The sequence below is a fragment of the Thamnophis elegans genome, chromosome 11 (genome assembly GCF_009769535.1).
Source record: "Thamnophis elegans isolate rThaEle1 chromosome 11, rThaEle1.pri, whole genome shotgun sequence".
Classification (NCBI taxonomy): domain Eukaryota; kingdom Metazoa; phylum Chordata; class Lepidosauria; order Squamata; family Colubridae; genus Thamnophis; species Thamnophis elegans.
The window spans coordinates 70,757,616-70,780,290 of NC_045551.1; the positions used below are offsets into that span (position 1 = coordinate 70,757,616).

General features: G+C 45.0%; 1 protein-coding gene across 1 annotated transcript; it reads right to left on the minus strand.

Moving 5' to 3' along the window:
- Positions 1-3,847: 3,847 nt before the first annotated feature.
- Positions 3,848-21,918, minus strand: COG3 (component of oligomeric golgi complex 3). Its single transcript, XM_032226459.1, has 23 exons — positions 21,724-21,918; positions 19,462-19,608; positions 18,480-18,541; positions 17,648-17,813; positions 16,860-16,934; positions 15,731-15,823; positions 15,026-15,151; positions 13,606-13,686; positions 12,279-12,322; positions 10,947-11,073; positions 10,206-10,297; positions 9,895-10,034; positions 9,046-9,206; positions 8,378-8,483; positions 7,621-7,745; positions 7,345-7,434; positions 7,015-7,135; positions 6,061-6,149; positions 5,832-5,966; positions 5,223-5,298; positions 4,806-4,933; positions 4,267-4,365; positions 3,848-4,025 (listed from the first exon to the last, which is right to left on the minus strand). The coding sequence occupies exons 1-23, from the start codon at positions 21,847-21,849 to the stop codon at positions 3,996-3,998; spliced, it is 2,439 nt and encodes an 812-aa protein (XP_032082350.1). The 5' UTR covers positions 21,850-21,918; the 3' UTR covers positions 3,848-3,995.
- Between the last annotated feature and the right edge of the window lie 757 nt (positions 21,919-22,675).

Consider the following 22,675-nt stretch of genomic DNA (forward strand, 5'->3'; position numbering starts at 1 on the left):
CATCCTTCATTTATTACATTTCAGTCGCCCTAATGGGTCTCCATTACAAGTTCTAAAATCCTAATTGTCCTTGGGTATTAAGGTCTCAGCAGGGCTGTTGCGTTGTCCTAAGGTCATTGTCTTGGGAGATTTCAGCTGGGAGGGTTTAATCAGGACGGGCTCAGGATGGCATAATCTGGACAGTCTCATTATCTGGCTCTGCGTGAAGACACAGGGCTTTGTGATGGACTCGGAAAGGGCCCTCCGGCCCAGGGTAGACTTCCTACATAGGAGCTGGGTTCATCCCAGAGACAGTGCAGTCCAGTCTCTGGCTTTATCGGCCTCTGATTGGATACACAATTCACTTAAAGACCAGAGTCTTTGCAATGGCTTCATTCAATGACCATGTTGCCAGTCCCCATTGTGTTGCTAAACGAGGACTACTACCTGTATGTCACATTTGGGGGAGTTGCTGAAGCTTCTGGACCCTTAACATGTGTAATTACTTTCTAGGGAAGATGCTTTGGTTTGTTCTAACATATTTCTGCAGCTGTAGATGCCTTTCAGAGAACGGGGTCCCTTAATGGCTGGCCTTGCAAGGTCGGGGGAGATGCCAACGTTCTGGAGACTCCCCCTCCCCATTTTATTTTTAAACTGAGTTGGGCAGCTTTCACTTTCCCCCTTGTGTATCCAGGTCAATTTCAGGAGTTTTCGACAGGGTTTCCATAGCAATCGAGAGCCTTAATGCTAAGTAAATTGGCTGCTGTTGGCAGAGGGTGAGCTTTGAACCGCAGACATCCCGCCCGGAGTGTTGGAGACAATGGCCGGATTGCGGGTTTTTCCAGGCTGACCTTTGACGGCTCCTTTCTGGTGGTTAGGAACGGCCCTCTAATCCCAGCCAATCCAGGTGGTGCCCCAACATGGTTTGCAAACTGGTTTTAGGGAAGGGTTTTTTTTCTCCCTAAGAAGGTTTGAGGATGCAAAGAGGTTGCTTCATTGTTTACGAGAGTTCTTGCTATCCCAAGTATTCTCAAGATCTGGGGAGAACATCTTGGCCTCTTGCTGTCTGATTTTGCCTTCATTTCCTTAAGAAGGATTGTAGACTGTATTTAAAACTGCCTCTGATTAGATCAGGGCGTTATTCCAACTTACTAATTTATGACGTGAGTTGAATTTTAGTTCAGCTGTGCAGATGGGTACTAGGGTCACATTTTTGGGTGTGCAGCTGACAAGCAGGTTAGCTCGGTCTCTCAACAGTGAGACACTGGTGAAGTATACACACACACACACACACACACACACACACATATTTTGCCAAGGAAACTTCAGGGTGAGAATGAATCCACACAGTTGCCAGGACCCAACAAAGCATCAAACATACATGCATACATTTAAAAAAAAACAGATCTTGGCTGCAGACTTATCTGAATTTATCCTCTTCTTGAAGGGCTCAACTACTGAATTTTTCGGAGTATAAGACGCACCAAGGTTTTGAAGAGGCAATTTTTTTTTAAAAAAAGTAGGTTGGTAGATAGAGGGATAGAGGGGGGAAAGAAATAGAGAGAAATACAGTAGGTAGGTAAGGAGAGAGTAGGTAGGTAGGTAGGTAGATAAAGGGATAGAGAGAAATAGAAATAGAGAAATACAGTAGGTAGGTAGGGAGAGAGAGAGGGTAGGTAAGGGAGATGTTTCCAGGTGTATTTATCCATGTGCTGGACAAAGAAATCACTGACAATCTGCAGCACCTAAGACTTTGTTTCTGCTGGCACAGCACTCGATCAATCTAATTCTTATCAATCACTTTAACTAAAGAGCTTTCCGAAAGGAAAAAAAAATTCGCACTCTGCAAACCTCCCCAAAACAGCCCGTTTTTCGTAAAAACAGGCCTGTGTTTTTCCCCCCCAAAAAATTGCATGCATAGCCTTATGGAGGCTTATAGAGTGCTGCTGGGGGATGGGGGGGCAAAAAAGGCCCATTTTTGCTCACTTCTGCCCTCCCCAGCCCCCAGTTCTCTGAAAGCCTCCATAAGGGTATGCATGGCCATTTTGGTGAAGGGGGCGGGGCTTCAAGAGGCAAAAAATGTTGTATTCAGTGTATAAGATGCACCCTGATTTTCAGCCTCTTTTTTGAGGAAAAAGGGTGCATTTTATACTCCGAAAAATATGGTATATTTACCACCTAAACCTCTTTAAAAGGCAATATTTCTGAGATATTCTGGCAACCTTTTGTATCTTCTGTGTCTTGTTTTTAATCACTTTAACTAGGTGCACATAAAATAACCATGTATTTTTTTAATACAGAATTTGAAGGGTTTTTTTTCTTTACACCAGTTAAGCCTACAGCGGGTGTTTTTCAAAAGGGCCTGAAGAGACGTTTTAAGGGAGGCAGCTACTCCAGGGAGAATATTTCTGCAGTTGCAATTAAGATCTTAAAGACTTTAACAAGGTTAAGTTTACTGAAGATTATTGGATAAAACAAAACTCTCCCAGAATAACAAAGAAAACCTTTTTTTTTTAAATGACAAGAAGATCACACGGAAAGATTAGAAAAATTATATACATTGTTTATTTAGCTAACTATCTGTACAGGTTACATTTATTCTGTGATTTGGAAAGTAATGTTAATGCTTGTAATAGAAGATACTCTGTTTTAGAAAGTAAAGCATTTAAATTACCGACTTCCAACTTCTTTAAGATACAATATACTTATTCACATTCGGTTCGATTCAAAATCTCTGTACTCAAAATTCACAGCTGATTATTTTACATGTGATTTTCACTTAACTAGGATACCAATTTGTGGATTAGAATAAAATCTGATGGGACTATTTTCTAATGCTTACAAACAACATTGATTTCCATTTCTTTAAAATTAATTTATCTCTCCAAAGAATTGGAATATAAGATTTTAAAAACAGGATGAGTCCACTATTAAACAGAGCAATTCAGAACAAGGTCTGGAGTCTGCAAAACTTTTTTAGTATTTAAATACCAATATTTTAAACAAAGATATATAAACACACCTCATTTAAAAATTATCTGAGTTCCCTGGACAATATAATTTTTTTAAATCTTATTTATAATACAATAAATACTAGATGTAAAATGCAAACTTCACTTCTCCATGCCCGGCAGAAACGCACAAGAATCAATTGATAGAAAAGGCATGTCTTTCTGTAATGTCACAGTAACAAACACTCTGCTCTAATTCAAGTACAGATTTAATTATGGGGGGAAAATAAGGAGAGTTTGCTTCTAGTTTTGCACTAGATCTTGCAGCTTTACACTTCCCAACGACATTCTCCATTCTCCAAATCTTTCCACGTACTAATTTTTAGTTCAGTCAATACCTATTAAACAGGAATTTATCACCACTGCACTGTATTTTCTGCATAACCTGCAGACATACTTTTAAGGCAAGGCAACCTATTTGCAAGGAATAAAAACAGGACAATGTTAGCATTCGTCACTATAAAGGTTTTGGAGTGGAAAAAACCCACCGATGTCTCAAAGTAGATTACGTTACGTGCTATACCTTTACAATCATCTGATGATATGGCATCTTCCATAAATTCACCATGACCACTTTTACACCCTACGAAGTCTGATGGTTTGTTGACATGTATGGACTATGTCAGTGTTTTTCAACCTTGGCAACTTGAAGATGTCCGGACTTCAACTCCCCGAATTCCCCAGCCAGCTGGCTGGGGAATTCGGGGAGTTGAAGTCCGGACATCTTCAAGTTGCCAAGGTTGAAAAACACTGGACTATGTGATAGTGCTCATTACTGGCAATATTACTATCAGGGCAGCTGCTGCCAGGGAGAGAGGCGCTTTTTATGGATCTTCAGGAATGCTTCTGAATTTGCAGAACAGCCTCAGTGGCTCTTCACCTCCTTGGAGGGATGAGAGGTTGGATGCACAGAGGCAAAAGCCATTCGAAGGGCAGCCAGGTGGTTCCGACTCCAACCACTCTGGACGGCATGAAGCAGCGCTGTGCGGTTTGGCTACCAGGTGACTACTTTGTTACTGACAAAAGGAGATTGACCTGAAAGACAAAGGTGTTTTTTTTTAGAAGTACAAATAACTTTCTGGAAGATTTAGAAGGCCCCTTTGCCACTTCTTCTTCAGGAATTCACACTACCCCCGTCCCCCCTCCATCCTTTCTACGTTCTCCCCATAAATTTTTGTGCCTGAAATTTTACTCCCAAAATAAAGGACAAATAGTTTTTAAAAAACTATTTAAAAACTTTTTTTAAAAAAGACAAGAAAATAAACTGTTAGATAACCTGTTCCATTGATGGACAAGCTATAATCTGGAGATCTTCATTACTAAATTCTTCTTTTAAGACGGCATGGAGCTTTTGAAACACTTGCTGGATATTGTTCTTAATGGAAAAGAAAAAAAAACACTTGTGACTTCATTATCTTAAAAGCAACATGCGCAGAAATACTGAGTTCCAAGGTTGTGTGATAATCCTCCGCACAATCTTGCAAGCACTTAAGTCACACCATTCAATTCTCTCATACAGGCCCAGGGATCCAAGGGCCAATTTGGACTCTTGAGATCTACAGAGAGAAAAAGGAGGAAGCAGGAGAGAGACGGCAGCCACCAGTGTTTCCCAACCGTGGCAATTTTCACGTGGGTGCATTTCAACTCCCAGAATCCCCCAGCCAGGCTGTCTGAAAATTGCCCAGGCTGAGAAGTAACAATTATAGCAGAATAAGGATGGCGAGCAGGACAACGCGAAGCAGGAATTCTGCGCATGTTAGCTCTCAAGACGAACGTGTTACGCACAAGTGACGTCTGATGCTCCCAAAGACCTACCCTCACGGGCTTGAAGAGGATGAACTCGGTGTCCTTGTTGGACAAATAAAGCGACATGCTCTGTAAGGTTGATGGCAGCTTTGTTTTTATTCTCCTGTAGGTTGATGACACCAAGTCATTTATCTTCACTGTAAATAAAAAAGACAGAAAGACTCTCAGGCTACAGAAGTTCTTCTCAAAACAGACAATCCCTCTTAAGGACAGGCTCCACTTTAAAATACAAAATCCATTTCTTCTATTAATGCTAAATGATTTACATAATTAAATCAAAAACAGATTACAGCTAATTGGAGAGCAACCCAACCCCCTGGATTGTAGCTACGGAATAAAACCTGCCACTGACTTTACTTAAAAAGCCTTCGAAATCAACAAAGCTCCTGGCAGAGCACAGAGTTTTCCACAGCTGGAAAAAGCTACCTGGTTGTGCCCAAGGCTGCTGCGAGAGATTGTACTTGGGACCCCTCTGAGAAGCCACTGCAGTCAAGGCTGAAACCTGAAGGATGGAGAAGAGGAAGAAATATGCATTCAGTAGGTATGTAGCAGGGGTGGGTTTCAGGCGGTTTGTGGCGGTCCCCGCGAACCGGTTGGTCGGCGAACCCGGAAGTAAGTAACTTCTGGGAACGCCGAAGGATCCACCCGCCCGCCCGCGTTTCTTACCCGGTTTTGACGAGTTCTGCGCTTCCACGCATGCGCAGAACGCATACAGCGCCTGCGCGATCCTCCAGGAGCAGCTGGAGCATCGCACAGGCTCTAGTACGCATGCATGCACTGCGCGCGTGCACGAGGACGCCGCTGGCCCCGTTCCAACCGAACCGGTTGGAACAGGGCGAGAAACCCACCCCTGGTATGTAGCATCCCATGGAGAGCCTTTCAGTCGGCTCAAAACCTTTCGTAAGCCCCGGAGAGCTTTAACTGGGCATCCAGCAGTGAATCTGCCCATTCACACAGAGATTCTCTCTCTCTCTCAGGAAGCAAAATGAAAAGAACAGAATTTCAGATCTCAATAGGCCAAACCGGCTTCAATACCTTTGACAGAAATTCCTGCAGGGGCTCAACGAGCTGCTTCGTCTGCTGTTGAATGAACTGCTCACAAGCCAGCTTCAGGTGCCGGTCCACGTCCTTCTTCGAGTCGATATAATGCTCTCTTATCTCCGGCGTGCCCTGCAAGGGGGATGCAGAGGGGCCTTCAGAGACGGCCAGGCCCCCAAAGGGATTCCCCCAGGCAGGCTGACATTTGGAAGAAGCATTCTTTTACCTCCAGTAAGAACTGGATGATGGCGTTGTGGCTATTTAGTCTGAAGAAGTGGGGGACCGTCATGGGGTTCAGGATTTTAAAGGCAGCATCTGAGGAGAGAGCACCGTTTTAAGGAATATTTATGCATATTTGTTTTATGAGTTCAAATTGAATGGAACTTCTAAGAATTCTCGTGTCAATTTAGAAGGTCACATAGAAATCGTGCATAGGCTTTCTATGCATTGCAGTATGAAATTTTGATGTTTTAGTGATCTCCAGCCTGTTGACAATCCCAAAGGTGCTTTTTTCAGGAGGCAACTGGACTTTCTTGTTTTTTCTTTCAAGACGTTTCCCTTCTCATCCAAGAAGCTTCTTCAGCTCTGACTGGATGGTGGGGAAGGGAAGGATTGATATTCCTTGCAGGGAGCTGGTCCTTTGCATCCTTTGAGAGGGTCGTTGAGGCCGCTTGGAGGGTTCCCCGTGTCCTCGGGGTCACCTGAGTGGGGCAAATGGGTGTGGAGCCTCCTTGGAACTTCTGAAAGGATCCGTGTTGTGGAGCTGTGCTTTCTGCAGGATGTTTGTGGAGCCGCCTTGGAACGGCAGTAAAGCACCTTTGGGACAATCATGGCCTGGATGACTGAGAACCTCCAGAGACAATCAGCCTATGGGTAAGTTTTCACTCAAATGCATTTTGTACTTAAACCATACAGTGTACAATTCACTATCTACCCATTCCAATTTCTGGCCAAACACATGCAATATGGACAACGGAGGGCAGGCAGCCTGTACTTTCAGCCTTGCAAGATTCTGTCAACGCAGCCTTATAATAAAGTGAATTTAGCTGATCCCGTCCTGCTTCCTGCCTGGTTTCCCAGGAGGGCTGAACGGTCGATCAGGAGGGAGAACTTTGGCCGAAGGGTTTCTCATCCCTGCTGCATTTGGGGCACCTTGAAGTCCTTCAACCCAATCCAATACCTCTGGTCCTCTTCAGATCCAGCGAAATTTCCTTAATTGTGAATTCAGTGTGGAAGGGGGCAATTTGCTCACGGAGAATCAGCAGGTGCTTTATTAGAAAAAGCTGTCCGTCGATTTGAGTCTAAATTACAACAACAACATCAGATGTCAAGGCAGGCGGACACAGAGCACTGACCTGGAACTGATAAAAGAGAAACCAGGAGCAGCTTTGAGGACACCCAGAGGGACGGGAGGCAACCTGCAAACCCTTCTGCCCCCCCCCCCACTTGAATCCAGCTGCCAATCCCTCCTCCTCCCCCCCCCCACTTCTGAGGAGTGCTTATACCTGACCTTGCTTTTAGCAATGGAATCTGCAGCCACCAACAAGGACTGTACACAGGCCGACAGAGCCTCCTGCGACAACCCTTGGAAGATGGTTCCCTGCAGAAGGGGAGAAAGGCAGCCTTTCAGAAGGGACCCAGGTGATACGGCTGCACCCTCACTTTACCTGGTCAAGTGCCATTTATTTACCCGGCAATACATCTCAAACAACAGGACACCTTAATAAAAGATTTACGTCCCTCCGCATATAATAATAATAATAAATAAAAAGTGTTAACTGCTTACATCAATGCACCTGTAGAGCTTGGAGAGGCAGACCAGGGTCCTCCTGACGGTGGGGTACCACATCCCATGGAGATCCGCAGGGGACACGGAGTGATGGGCTCTAGGACTGCAAGGCTCCAGCGTATCTGCAAATGCAGGAGGTGGGATGGCTTAGATCAGGGCTCCTCAAGCCTGTGTGGATTTCAACTCTCGGAGTCCCCCAGCCGGCCGACCTCCAGGTGCCAAGCTCCAGAATTTAGGGCTTACCGGTAGATAGCTAGGGATCATCTCCGTTCCTCCCCCTAGGATGACATCTACGCCTGTCCTTTTTTCCCCTCTTCCCGCAAGACCATCTTCAATGCCTTCGGACTGAAGCACTTTGAGGCTCTTTCGAGGCAAGGCAAGAATCGGCCGTTATGCTTTAAGCCAGTGTTTCTCAACCTTGGCGACTTTAAGTCCTGTGGACTTCAACTCCCAGAATCCCCCAGCCAGCTGTGCTGGCTGGGGGGTTCTGGGAGTTGAAGTCCACAGGACTTAAAGTCGCCAAGGTTGAGAAACACTGCTTTAAGCCAAACGAGGCCCAGAAAACAGCAGCCGAAAGCAACAACTGCTCCAATCCTTCAAAGCGAAACTTGAGACTGGCCCCTACAGCCAATGAAGCGGTTTGTGTGTGTTTCCCTCCTGGGCTTTCTAGACACGGAGAATCGGGGGTCCAAACGCAATTATTAGCAGCAGACCTTTTTCAAGGACGCAACTTTGCACAACTGCACATACGTACCAAGTTTTACCTCGCTGCAGCTGTCTGGATCTTCCTGCTTTGCAGCCGGCAAGGAAGCCTCTGCAGGCCACTTCCTCTCTTCCTCTTTTAAGCTCTGGGCAATTTGCTGCCAGGAAAAAACCCATTTTGTGAAGGAGCCCATAAAAGACGTTTGCTTATTTTATTCCTTATTCTAATGATCTTAACCCAGCTCTTTCTCTCTGTCCTCTAGGCTGATCTCACTCAGTACGGAGCGACTCTCTGGAGTTAAAAGATCTTTCCGCAAAAATAACGCCTGGTGTGACTAAATTATACTGAATCTTATTTAGAGAATATCACCGTTGTTCAATTTCCGTCAATATTGGCGTACAAGAAAGCCATCAATCCAGGCTGGGCATTTTGCTTAACGACCTACGACTGAAACAGCCGGGTCAATTCTAAGTCGAGGGCTATCTCTATGCTTACATGGGTTTAGCTGTCCACATGGACACAACTTTTGTGCCATTTCCTCATGAGCTTCTCAACCTAGTCCGATGCCCCAAGCCCAGGGACAGCATGGCAATGTTTGAGGCCTCTTTATCATGTCACTTTGAAAGCACGAAGGTACCAACTGCCTTCACCAGGCTCAGCATCCTTTTGTCGATATGGCACCTTCTCTTCCTCTGCCAACCCCCCCCCCCCCACCTTACCTCCATCATCTCCAACTTGGCAGGATAGGCCAGGTCCCCGGGGGCAGGCTTATAGCCCATAATATCCGTCTGAATGTAGATGTGCGTCCTGTAAACCAGACGCTCTTGAACATCCTCCAACATCTGCTTCACTCCAGCAGCAAAAGCGCCCAGGTGTTTCACTGGGGGGGGGGGAATTAAAAGTTCTCACTTTTCTTCAACTTTCTCCTAGTTATCATCAAAAACACACTAGGCTGGGACTTTCTCGGCCTTGGCAACTTGAGGACCCAGAATTCTCCAGCCAGCCATGGAATTCATGCTGGCTGGGGAATTCTGGGAGCTGAAGTCCACAGGTCCTCCAAGTTGCCAAGGCTGAGAAACAGTGCACTGATTCCATCCAGATGAAAACGGTATTATCCTAAAGGTTCCTGAACTCAAGTTAGGGATGATCTCTTATTGTAAACGTTCTTTACTTGCCATTCTGTTTCATTTCCCAATTGGGGAATAACTGCAGAACTGCCTTTGCAGAGAATGGAAAGACTTACAGGAATAAAACCAGAACAATTTTATTTGTATGCATTTACCTAATAATGTTAGTTACTACAAGATTGGTGGCGCTTGTGTGAGGGTGATACGACGTCCTTGCAGCCAGTTATGGCAGGGTGAATAACTGCAGGGGTTTAATTTTGAAACTGGGTTGTAAGGAGTTTGGGTGTATGTGTGTGTGTGTGTGTGTGTTTTCTATTGTAACTGTGAAAGGTTGCTACGTGATCAGCCACAAGTCAAGGACTATCTGTGTACACACTATCCAGTCATGTTTAAAATGTATGCTCTTATTTTGATTGTTTGATTCTTATTTGTTGCACTTACCATTGTTTTGCACGTGGTCTTCTAACATTTCATTTTTAAGGATCCCGCAGAGCTCAGACAAAGTTTCCAAATGAATGACGTGGATGATGAGTGGCCTGAAGACGTCATATAAAGACACGCACAGCTTTTCCAACAGCTCACTGGAAAAGAGAAGAACAACACACCAAAAGATCAGAAGTGTTCATCAATGGCCACCCAGAAATGAAACCCAAGGTATCCAGCTAAAAGGGGATGAATAAAATAGGTCATTTCTCCCCGTGCTGCTGGTAGGATTTTGTACGATAAAAGAACATATTACAAGCGTCACCTACTCCAATTTGGGTGTTGGTTTTGTGAAGAACTCGTCAAAGAGCTGATGTTCATCTTGGCAAACATGGACCATGAAGGCACAGCCACTTCGCACCTGAAGTCAGTCATAAATAGATGCGCGGTTAGGTTAAGACATATTGGTTATGGCCCCTGAACCGCTTCCCCTAATTCCTGACTTGGCAGGGAGGAATAGTTCACTGCAGATCCCTGAGTTATCAGGGCAGGGCAGGGCTAAAGTCACATTGCTGGCTCAGCCCTGACTTCCCTGTTTCTACTCTCCAAGCCTTAAATGTATGGCCTGGATTGTCACCCAACACTTTGAAAAAAAACGTTGCTTGCAGTTTCCGTCAAGATATAAATCACTATTGCAACTCAAATTGGGAAACGCAGTTACTCAACACATGCCACTCAGGTTTTAACCAACATTAGGACAATAATTCTATCTCTCTCTAGGATCTTTCAAACCACAGCAAATTAAAAAGGTGTCTGCCTATATGCAAATTGGCCAAATAAAATCAAAGCTCCCCAGGCAATTTTGATCTCTTTTGGAATTGTTGAGAAAAAATAGGCTTGCTGCGTGATAAAACTGAGAGAGAAAAAATACATTTCACTGAAAGCTAAAAAAAACCACCTATTTATATGAACAAAGTATTTTTCTACTAAATTCAAAAGGAGCCAACATTTCATTTAAAATGAAAACGCAAACAGAGAGAGATAAAACAGTAAAGAAAATATGATTTTACCAGAGCACAATGATCTCTGTTGTTTCGGTTAGTTAATTCTGTGACAGTGCTAGTAATACTAGGCCCCAACAAGTGTTCTCTCTGATTGAGGTAACAGTGGTGGATTTCATTTAATAGTTGCCGGTATCTAGACAAAGGAGGGGGGGGGGGAGAAAGAAATAATACATTTCAGAGAGAAAATAAATTTTAGAGGTAGTAAACTCCTTACATTTTATATGCCTCTTCTCTGATAAGAATGAGCAGTAAAAAGTGAATGGCATTTTGGGGCCTGCAGTCATTCACATGACTAGAATTATGTAGCAAACCAGGAAGATGTGACCGAAGCCATTCCATTCCATTGTTAGAAGCAAAAGAAAGGAATGTAACGTTGGCTTTGTTGATCATAGCTAAAATATGGAATAGTTTTATAACATTCTAGAAGCCTTTATGGATTTTTTGCCAACGTTAGGACAGAAATGAGAGTTTTGGATTGGAAAATGGATGGGAGGGGAGGGAGAGCATTATCAGAACGATGCATGTAATCTCATAGGGGATCAGGAACCATTAATCTGCCTCTACTTGTTGCAAGGAAGATTAAGAGTCGCTTCTCTATTCCTTCCCCCCCCCACTTCTCTTCCTTTTCTTTTTCTCTTTTCCTTTTTGCACTTTGTATTTCTTCTTTCCTATTCTTTTTTGTTCTGATTGCAGTCTGCGCTGGCTTCTAGCAATGTAAAACTGTTTAATAAAAAGTATTTTTTAAAAGAAAAGGAAGTGGCCCAGTGCTGCTTAGGCAAAATCCAGCAACCTTTGGAAGCATCTTTGGTGTGTCATGCTCTTTCTATGGCTTCCAGGACAGGAGGTGGGAATTACAACGGATTGAAATTATCCTGGGCTTAAAAGGATCCCTAGTACTCCATACGGTTCAAAAACAAAACCACAGAAATGTGAACAGAGATCAGAAACTAAAAGAGAGAAGAGAAGGGGATATTACAGGGGATATTCACGGAGGATTCCGAGGGCACAGAAGCAGGCTGATTCCCAAACTTCCTCTCAAGGTGGCCTCTTGCATGCTTGTCATTGACTTAAAAATTCACCATATATTTATTTGTCCTCATCTTACGTCAGTTGCTTGCAAGGCCGTAGAGTAGTGATTTGAACTGGTGGAGCCAAAGGAGGCCCTCTCGGCCCAAGGAGAACCAGGGGCCGCCTCCCTGGGGCCAGAGGTGGGTCTCCCCAACCAGGCCTGCTGTGCTCAAGGAGAGAACGAGGATCAGACGGCTCCTTCTCAGGCCTCAAGCCACCGAACAGTATTTTGCATTTATTTTAATATAAAATGCTAATAGGTCTACTTACTCTGGCATTTTCTCAGATCGCTGCTCGATTTGTTCAAAAAGTGTCTAGGGAAACAAGGAGGAAAAAAAAAAAGGTAAATGACCCCTCAAGTGAACTGTTTTCTTTCGATCCCGTTCAGTTATCCAGAATCCTCTCTGCGCTCCGAGAGAGGCTCTTTTCTGAAGAAATAGCTAGGAATTTCCCATGTGAAAAATCTCACCTTTTTGTCTTTCTAGAGTAAATGTTTTTTCTCGGCAATCCTATTAATTCAAACCTCCCAGTGTTTTCATAGGTGAAGGGTTAGGTATAATTTCGTGACCCAGGAATGAAAGAATATAAAATCGAAAATCGAAAATCCACATACGATCAGGTAAAGCAGCTAATTCCAGAGACTGAGAGACAGCGAAGGGAAGCTAATGCAACACAAGTTTGATTCAAGTATACGTGGGAAGGACGTATTGGATGTCAACTACGAACATGCAAAACAAACTCCCTGCTGGTGCAACTGACAGAGCTTCACTTCCGTTACACGGCAGTTTTCTAATAAGCACCAAAGCCTTTACAACAGAAGCATTTTAGCACCCAGAGACCCAGCTTCAGAACCTGGATGTCAGGACTGAATAGTTTTAGTTTAGTTTTTATTGATTTTGTATGCTGCCCACTCCTGAAGGACTCCGGGCGGCTTACCATAAAACAAGGGAGGGGGATAATACACAAAACAACATATTAAAATATACAACATTCACAATTTCCAAGGGGCTGGATATTTCGAGAGCCCCCCGGCCTGCTGGAGCAGCCAGGACTTAACGGCTTTGCGGAAGGCCAGGAGGGTAGTAAGGGTCCGGATCTCCACGGGGAGCTCGTTCCAGAGGGCTGGAGCTGCGACAGAGAAGGCCCTCCCCCGGGGAGTCACCAGACGACATTGGCTGGCAGATGGGATCCGGAGAAGGCCTAGTCTGTGTGATCTGATCGGTCTATGGGAGGTTATCGGCAGGAGGCGGTCTCTCAGGTACCCAGGTCCAATGCCATGTAGGGCTTTATAGGTAACGACTAGCACCTTGAAGCGAGTCCGGAGACTAATGGGTAGCCAGTGCAGCTTGCGGAGGATAGGTGTGACGTGGGTGTACCTGGGTGCACCCACGATCGCTCGCGCAGCTGTGTTCTGGACCAGCTGCAGTCTTCGAACACTCTTCAAGGGCAGCCCCATGTAGAACGGTGGACATTTGTCCACCTTGAGTGTATCCCAGGAGGCGTCGAGGCAAGTAAGTTTTCTTTGAGTTTAAAGTAAATAGCCTTCCATAACAATGTTGTGTTCCTTCTGACAGTGACCCCCCACTGTTCGACTTACCCTGACTTTGGGCGCAGCAGCTCTGAACTTCAGATAGAACAAAGTAAAGGCGTTGTCTGAATTTGGAGCCATCAAAGGATCCTAAAAGAAACAGAAAGTTGGCTGCATTATTGCACAACGGGGGGAGGGGGGGGGAGAAAGAGAACATTTCCACAATATATATATATATATATATATATATATATATATATATATATATATATATATATATATATATATATATAATATTATATTATATACGGGAAAAGACCCAAATACAACAAGACCAGCATATCTACACCCGTGAAAATCTACGAAAACAAATATCTATCTATCTATCTATCTATCTATCTATCTATCTATCTATCTATCTATCTATCTATCTATCTATTATAAATATATTTTCCCGTGTAAGATATATATTCTTCAGCCTGAATCTTTCAATTGTAGAAAATTACTCTGGAGGGCAATTATTGCTTTTGGGGGGGGCAGGAGGGGGCAGGAACGAGTTCCTATTACTCCGTGGAGACCCCAGGCAGCTCACAAGCAATTCCCCAGCAACCCACCTGAAGGCCTACAGCTTCTTCCCAAAATGTGAGGTGGCGGCCTAAGGCCCCTCTTGCTCCTTCGAAGCCCAACCTTGAGATGCCAGATGGAGACTGATAATGCTCTCCAGTCCCTGAGAAGCCTCCCCTGAAGGGAGGGAGCCATGCTCCTCAGGGGCCCCGAGGGACGGGCTCTGAAGGGGACCACAAGCACAAGCTGAGGAGAAACCGAAAGCCATCCCTAGTTCTAGAACAGAAGCCTCTGCTGAAGAATCAATACCTGGAAAGACAAACTATTAGCACAGCAAAGCAGCAACGCGCAGTGAACGGCTGAAGGCAAAAACCGGCTATAGATGCGAGGCTTCCCTAGCAACAGCCCTTAACGCTCCTATGCCGCTTTCCCCCCCTGAGCAGTTCAGTCTCAGCCTCTTGCCCCCAACAATCTGGGTCCTCATTTTTTCGCCCTCGGGACGGAAGGCCGAGTCGACCTTAAGCCGGCCAGGATCAAACTAGGGATACACAATTCTGTGAAAAAGTGTTTCATCTATTTTGGGCTTTTCTGAATCCAATTTTCCTTCCGGATGATTGAAGGCAACAGGCGGATTCTGTCAGCCGCTTAGAGAGGGCTGTCAAACACTGTGAAGCGGTAAACAAATCTAAGTGCTGTTGCTCTCTCTTTGCCCCGGATGTGAATGGAAAGGGGTCCTGGTTGAACAGAGAACACCAACGGTGGGTATTTATTTCATCCCACAGAAAATGCACTATTTGGCCAAAAAAGCTGCCCATCCTTACATCACCAAGAAGACGTTGTTGAGGATATTTTTGCAGACAATTCTCTTTGAAGAGGAATTTAACGTGAGTTGTTAAACATGAATGTACATGGGTTGTGAGCCTACCCTTTTCATCAACTGATTTGTGAGGCCCTGCAGGGTGTTCACCGTGTATGTTTTCATAAGATGCACCGCTCTAGAAAGACACTGGTTGCACTTTGCCAAATATACAGCGTAGTCCCTAAAATTTGGCTGGAAAAAGAGGAAAGGGTGTTAAACAAGAGCGACAAATGGAAAAGTTAAATGATGAATAAGGGAATGATGGATTGCATGCTTCAAACTGAATGTGCAGAAACGTTCTGGGCAGTCAAAGTTCCCTCTGAACCAAATTAAAAGCAAGCAAAAACGCCCTATTCGCCCTAGACACGTCAGGGGAGAATCTAACCGTGGCAACTTTAAGACCCGTGTACTTCAACTCCCAGAATTCCCCAGCCTGCATGGGGATGGATGGACGGATGGGGCATTCTAGGAGTTGAAGTAGACGGGTCTTAAAGTTGCCACGGTTAGATACCCCCTGACTTAACCACTGAAAAAAAGTAAAAGAACATATTCTTTGGCCCGTAAAGAACACATTATATTGCGCTATCCTCCAGGCAGAAATTAATGAAATATTTTTAAATCAAATTTATACAGTGCCCATCTCACTCTCTAGGTGACTCTCCGCACAAAGTCAGTGCAAAAATAAACAAAAATTGAAAAAGATGGAGCGAGCGCCCTGAAGCCGCCAGTTCTGTCCTCTAAAGGAGTGTGAAGGACAGGAGCAATACTTACATGGGAGGAAACGTAGGCTATGCAGTCATCCAGCTTGTTCAGCATCGGGATGAAACTTTCACTACTGACAGACAGCGTAGGTGAATTCAGTTTCTTATTGGAGGCAAAACAAAGAGGTCAATGAAAATGCACAACCAAAGAAATCTTGATTTAATACCATTATTACGCAACATGCTTTTTTAACGTTTAAAAAATAATACTTTTTTAACATTGTCTCATTATCTAGTACCATTTTTAAATACATTCAGTATTCTCTTTAGAATGACAATTTTTAATCACACTTTCCCACCTCTCATCAACATAAAAGAATTAGGAAGCACAATCCACAGTCCTTAGGGGGCTTGGAAAGAATGCCAGCTGGTATCTCTAGGACAGGGGTCTCAGCTGGCTGGGGAATTCTGGGAGTTGAAGTCCTCCGGCCTTAAAGTTGCCAAGACCCCTGCTCTAGGCGGAGAAGGCAAAGATGCTGTGATTGAAACAGAGGGACTCTGGAGGAATCTGGGGATGTAGGTGAAATTCCCACTGCCCTAAAACGCAGCATCGCGCAGCTGCGACTTACGGCGGCAGTCCCAGTCGCCATCCTCAGACAAGTCCTACGTGGTAGTGGCGTCCCAGCTGATGGATTGCCATTTGCCGTTTCCCGCCGGTTTCCCCCACTGAGCTGTCAGACGCCCTGAAGGGCCCAAAGGCCGCTGTAACTCTGGGCCATCCGCCAAGTGCCCCAATGGCGACCCCAGGGACCCTGCAAAGGCTGCTGCAACTACTGGAGCCCCATTCAGCACCAGAGGGACCCTGAAGGGCTCCTCCTTCAATGAGACAACTGGCACATGCTCCCCCTTCCACCCTCCATTGTCTTGCCTTTCCATTTTAATGCCTCTTAGGCTTTTCCTCTTTCGTTGTCTTAAAAGAGGGAATTAAAACCCTCCACAGAGCAAAATCTTACCCATGTTTACTTGAAACAAAGTTTTAATGAGTTCTGTGTGTATTTCTGTTTACTAGATTTCAACTGTAAAACACTAATTATTAAATAGTTATTAATCTTCATACACTTTTAGAAAGAACTTCAAACGCAGAGACTGGGTTTTTGTTTTTAAAGAAATGATAAAAGAGGCTAAGCAGCTGTACCTACTGTATTAATATTTTCCAGTTCAATGAAGTAGGACAGTTTCTGATGGACATTTTCTGCCATGTCCACGAGCTCCGACTATTTAAAAAGAAATGAAATATTTACTAGCAGGTAATTAAAAGCATGCTATCACACACAACGTGGAATCGCCTCCTAAAAAGAAGAGATTTATAGATTATTAAATTTATATTAACATTTCAGTATAGTTCCTAACATTTCACTTGGATACAAACTTGGTATGACAGCGTTACGCAGAAGAGAACAACACTATTGTAATGGACTAAGGGATTCAATTATTTCTTAATTCCTAATTAAGATCCAGGTAGCGAGTTGCACTAGAATGAGACCCAGTCCGGTGCCAGCATCCCAGGGCTGGCCTAGAAACCAGGAGATGGAGAGGCCCAGGCTTCCCTTCGGCGTGAAAGCATGGATGTCTTTGGGCCAGTCCCTCCCACTCAGACCAATCCCCCTCACACGGTTGTTATTGTGGGGGAAAGAGGAGGCAGGGATATTAGGCATGTTTGCTGCCTAACTTGTATATAACTATATCTAAATCTAAATGATATATAAAAGATACAGGTTAAAAAGATAAGGCAACTGTCCTAACAATTCTTCTTACTTGTGAGGCATTTGTTCACGGTGGTAGATGATTTATCTGTCTAACAGTTTATTAAAAATACCTGGTCTAAGGAATGTGACGCTAGACTCCTCCGAAACGCCAGTTCCTTCACTTGTGGCCTTGGGACAAGAGAAGTCTAACTTTATCTTCTGCCGTTCAACCCTGATGTTACCTGCTCTTTTAGCAGCTGCTCGCAGGCTTCGTGCAGAGTTCCTGTTTTGGTTGAGACAAAGAGGTATTGTTCCTGCAGTGACTTAAGGTGCTGGAGAGCACAATTCACATCATTCAGTATGGCATCACACTGCTCTTCGAATCCAGAATAAGCTGCCCTGGCCAGCCTTGGAGAAACACACAAACCACAGTGCCTTTAAGTGTTTGTAGTAGCCATGGGAGAATTGATACAACAATATCAAGAGCTGAGGTGGCGCAGTGGTTAGGGTGCAGTACTGCAGGCCACTTCAGCTGACTGCTATCTGCAGTTCAGTGGTTCTAATCTCAAGGTTGATTCAGCCTTCCATCCTTCCGAGGTGGGTGAAATGAGGACCCAGATTGTGGGGGCAATATGCTGACTCTCTGTAAACCGCTTAGAGAGGGCTGAAAGCCCTAGGAAGCGGTATATAAGTCTAACTGCTATCGTTAATGCAGAAATTTTGGACTGCCTGTTGTATAACGACTGCGGGCAGTATAACGTATGGTAATTCTTTGTATACCATGGTTCATTTGGGAAACTAGGACACATGGTGAGGGAGATGATAAAAAAGAGAAACAAGTTCATTGGAAAATCAAGAGAAAATAGCTCTATGTAAACCGGAGAAAGAACAGAATATACAAAACGACTTTAAGATTCCAAATATCTTGTTGAATACATGAAACAAAGGAAGAAACGATGCTAAGTGTTCAAGATATTGGAGGAATTAAAGCTTTTATCAGCTGCTTTAGTCATAATTGATGGATACTGCACATATTCACATTACAATTAAGGGAACACACACACACATACATACTGGTATTTGGTCTCCTCATCTTGATCCATCTGTGTATGAAGTTGATCAAACCACGAGAAGAACTAGACCAATGAAAGAACAAAGCTCTTAAAAACCACCCTTAACTCAGAAGAAGCAGACAATTTTGTTCTCTTTATTGTTTGCTATTCTCCTAAAAATGTTGAAGAAATATTTTAGGAAAGGATTTATCAAATGTCAATCAAAATCGGAAGGGAGCTGCAGTGTTTCCCTCCCACTCAATTGTATCCACTTCTTGGATAAGGTCTGCATTTTTCTTGGCAAGGTTTCCCACAAGCAGTTTGGCGTTGCCTCCTTCCAGAGGTTGACGGGCAGTGACTAACCCAAGACCACTAGCTGGCTGTGTGGCCAAAGCAGGACTGGAACTCAGAATCTCCCAGTTTGTAGCCAGGTGCCTTAATCGCTTCACCAAACTGGCTCTCGGCTACTATTACTGTTATTATTACTGCTGCTTGCATAAAACTTGTCAATCCTTCCCTCACAAATCCCATCATTCATTTTTTCCTCCCATTTCTCCCCAAGCCAAAGGGCACGAAATTTACTCCATCAACGTGAGTTGAAAGCCTACCCTGGAGTTCTGGGGGCAAAGCAGATCGCCTGACTCCTCAAAATGACCCAACCGCAGAAAAGAGACAAATGCACCAGCTATCCAAGAACAGCTTATTTCAGTCCCAACTGGAAGTGGAAAGCTAATGGCCAAATTAGTAAATAGAGCTGTGCAGGGGATATTAATCTAAAAAGGGAAAGATAATTTGCTCGTTGCTGCAGCATCCAAACCTCCTTGAATCAAAGGCACCTTTTCCTGGTTCTGGCCAGTCAAAGAAAGACACAAATCCTTCCTGTGTGATCGAAGTCATATTTTCCTTTGCAACTGAATCTCTGCACAACTATTCAAGTCTGGGTTTTTTTTTGTCTTATGCCAGAATCAGAGAGAGCTCTTGCTGGGTCTTTGTTTCTTTTTTACCTGCTGCGCCGTTTCAATTCTTTCATTTTCCATACCAAAAGAAGAGAATCCTTTCAAAAGAATGTTCTCTGTAGACTCTGGCACTGTGGCTGTCAGTGTGACTGTTAATGATGGCTGGACAAGGCTATTTAAATCTTCTATGGGTAGCTGTTAAAAGAAAGAAAAAAATTCAGTTCCCATCCTGCAAAGCCCATAAGCTTCCTGGCATTGACAGTATTGTACAAGTAATTCATGTCTGGTTGCTAAGTGATAAAATATTGAAGTCTTTAAATACTACACGTATACATACAATATATACACATACCAAGGGAGAATCAGACCCTGATAAACACACCACAATCCTTGAGTAGCAATAAGAATCACAAGGTCTAAGAGCCAAACTGTAATATCAAACTGCAATTAACATTCAGGTCATGCTAAAAAAGCCAAGCTGTTTAAATAATGTCTAATCATATTGTGTAAACAATACAACGAATCAGGGTTACAACCCAATAAAGGGGAATCTTTGTAGCTCAGGGTTGAAATGAGACATCTGGGGGGGGCTCTCTGAGCCTGGTGGTTTTCTTGCAGACATTTCTTGACCCAACTAGGGGGCCTCATCAGGGCTGAGATGCTTTGCTAGAGCAAACCCCACTCCCCTCTAGAACGATGATGATGATGATGGTGGTGGTGGTGATGGTGATGAAGACGATGTTATCCATTCAGTTGTGTCCGACTCTTGGCGATTCATCTTCTGATCTTGCGCTGCTTCTTTTGAGTTCTTTTATGCTCTGGCTGGGGTCAGCTTTGAGGGTGTCCAGCCGTCTTTTTTGGACTTACTTGGACTTAATCTTCGTAAATGTCAACGTCCATAAGGCAGTGACCGTTGCATTGTGAAGGCCAGGGGCAGGACGTCACGGATTACAGCACGCCATTGATTCCGATTTAGGGCGGCTTGTTGGGCATCGGTTATCGAGAAATGGAGTGGCTGAAGATCGTGAGCCACTTGGGATATCCATGTTTTCTTTGGGGCATTTCGTGCGATTTTCCACCCATCCGGTCGCAGCGAGTTAATCGATCGGTAAGGTAATCGGCTATTGTCCATACGGCATACGTGTCCAAACCATCTAAGTCGTTGTCTTCTTAGGTAAAGTTCGATTGTGGTTTGGTTTTTACACAGCTGCAATACCGTTTCGTTTTTCCACCGGTCCCGTAGAGTTATGTGCAGAATGTTGCGCAGGCATCTTAGCTGGAATCGTTCTAATAGGTTCAGGTCGCTTTTAAGTAAAGTCCACGATTCCGAGCTGTACAGTAAGATTGTGCGGATGGAAGCATTAAATATCCTCATCTTGGTCGCAATCGTCACGTCATTTTGGCTCCACAGGCACTTCCTTGAAGAGGCGAATGCGGCTGTAGCATTGCCAATGCGGCTTTTGATGTCATTTGCAGCCACTACACGTTGGCTGTCGATGATCGACCCCAAATATTTAAACCCAGCCTATGAGAAACCATAGACGGTCACAAGCCCGGATAAATGGGGAGTGTTGGAACCGTGAAACAAGCTGAGAACCCAATGGCAGGACAACACGTCTTTTTTGGAGGCCTGGTTTCCTTTTACCGCTAATTCCTCCAAACACAATTGCTTTCTCCAGGGAATTTCCCCGCAGGACACGGGCGGAAGTGAGAGAGATGCTGACGTTGGATGAGCTCATTGTTTGATGGTGTTACCTAGCTGGGTAATGAGAAGTCTGCAGGAAAACCACCAAGCTCCGGTTAGAGCCAAGGTGGCGCAGTGGTTAAATGCAGCACTGCAGGCTACTGCTAGATCAGCAGTTCGGCGGTTCAAATCTCACCGGCTCAGGGTTGACTCAGCCTTCCATCCTTCCGAGGTGGGTAAAATGAGGACCCGGATTGTTGTTGGGGGCGATATGCTGACTCTGTAAACCGCTTAGAGAGGGCTGAAAGCCCTATGAAGTGGTATATAAGTCTAACTGCTATTGCTAGTGCTAGTTTGCAAAAAGGGGCGAGGGGAGCCGGGGGGGGGCACCCTAAAAGGGCCCCTTCCCCAACTCCTCCCACTGGCACCCCCAGGGCTTCGCTGCCAACAGCCCCCTCCTTCCAGGGGCTTCCGCGTGGCCTCCTTTCCTCCTGCCCAGCACTTCTACGCCCTCCCGCGGGATCTAGGCGAAGCGGAAGCCGAGGCAACTTTTCACCCCGGAGAAGCGCCCAGGGGAACCAGGCGGGATCTGGGGCGGGGGGGGGGGGGCGAACGGAACGGCCTACCTCGGGCGGGAGGGGCAGCCCCGGCGAGGCCCCGCGCAATTCCAGCACCGAGTCCCGCTGCCGCTCGCTGAGAGGCGCCAAGGGCCGCTCGGGGCGCTCCCACCAGCTCAGCCGCTCCGCCGCCATTCTCGGCCCCGTCCGGCCAGTCAGCGCCGACGAGGCGGAAGGAGAACCGCGGCGGCCTACGGAAGCCGAGACAGGCAAACATCCGGCGAGAGCGGGGCCACTTCCGGCGGGGGTGGCGAGCGCGACCCTAGACTTACGAACGTTAGAGAGACCTGTGGACGACGGTTTCAAGGCCGCTCTGCAGTTATTTGCATTCCCTGCAAAGGAGGGTCATTTTCCCGCACCCCGAAATGCCTGCGGTGCCCCCAGAGGACCCCGACATGGCTCTTCTCTTCAGTCGCTATTTGGAGGAGGGGGTGCCTCAAAATCAAAAGAAAGAATGAGACTAATGCAGTGTTTCTCAACGTTGGCAACTTGAAGATGCCTGGACTTCAACTCCCAGAATTCCCCAGCCAGCGAATGCTGGCTGGGGAATTCTGGGAGTTGAAGTCCGGACATCTTCAAGTTGCCAACGTTGAGAAACACTGGACTAATGTCTATGGAGGTTCTCCTTCACCCAGACGGCATGGTTGTCCCAAAGGGGCTTTTATTTTAAAGGCAACTGGATTTTCTCATGTTTCTTAAAGAAAAATCAGAAATCCCAGCTGTGTTCAAAATAAAATCCCCTGTGGGGCTCTCAGGGCGAATGGCATTTATTTAGCAAAAGCAGAGAGGAACCAATATTGGGTCTCAAGGTGACAGTAAAAACATTTTAATGCATTTGCAAATCTCTTTTTTTTTTTAAGAAAAAAGAATTTCAAGTTTGAAGACTAGTAACACATTCATTTATTTACTAAAAATAGGAAACAAGTTGTATTTTGTTTTCCCAAATTAAACTAATGTTTGT

Excerpts from the sequence above, each read along its gene's own strand:
- COG3 (XM_032226459.1), bottom strand. The coding sequence starts at position 21,849 with ATGGCGGCGGAGCGGCTGAGCTGGTGGGAGCGCCCCGAGCGGCCCTTG. Across the intron at positions 15,152-15,730 it reads TAGCCTACGTTTCCTCCCAT|CCAAATTTTAGGGACTACGC; the intron begins GTAAGTATTGCT and ends CTCTTTTTCCAG. Across the intron at positions 7,435-7,620 it reads AGCTCTACAGGTGCATTGAT|GGAACCATCTTCCAAGGGTT; the intron begins GTAAGCAGTTAA and ends CCCCTTCTGCAG.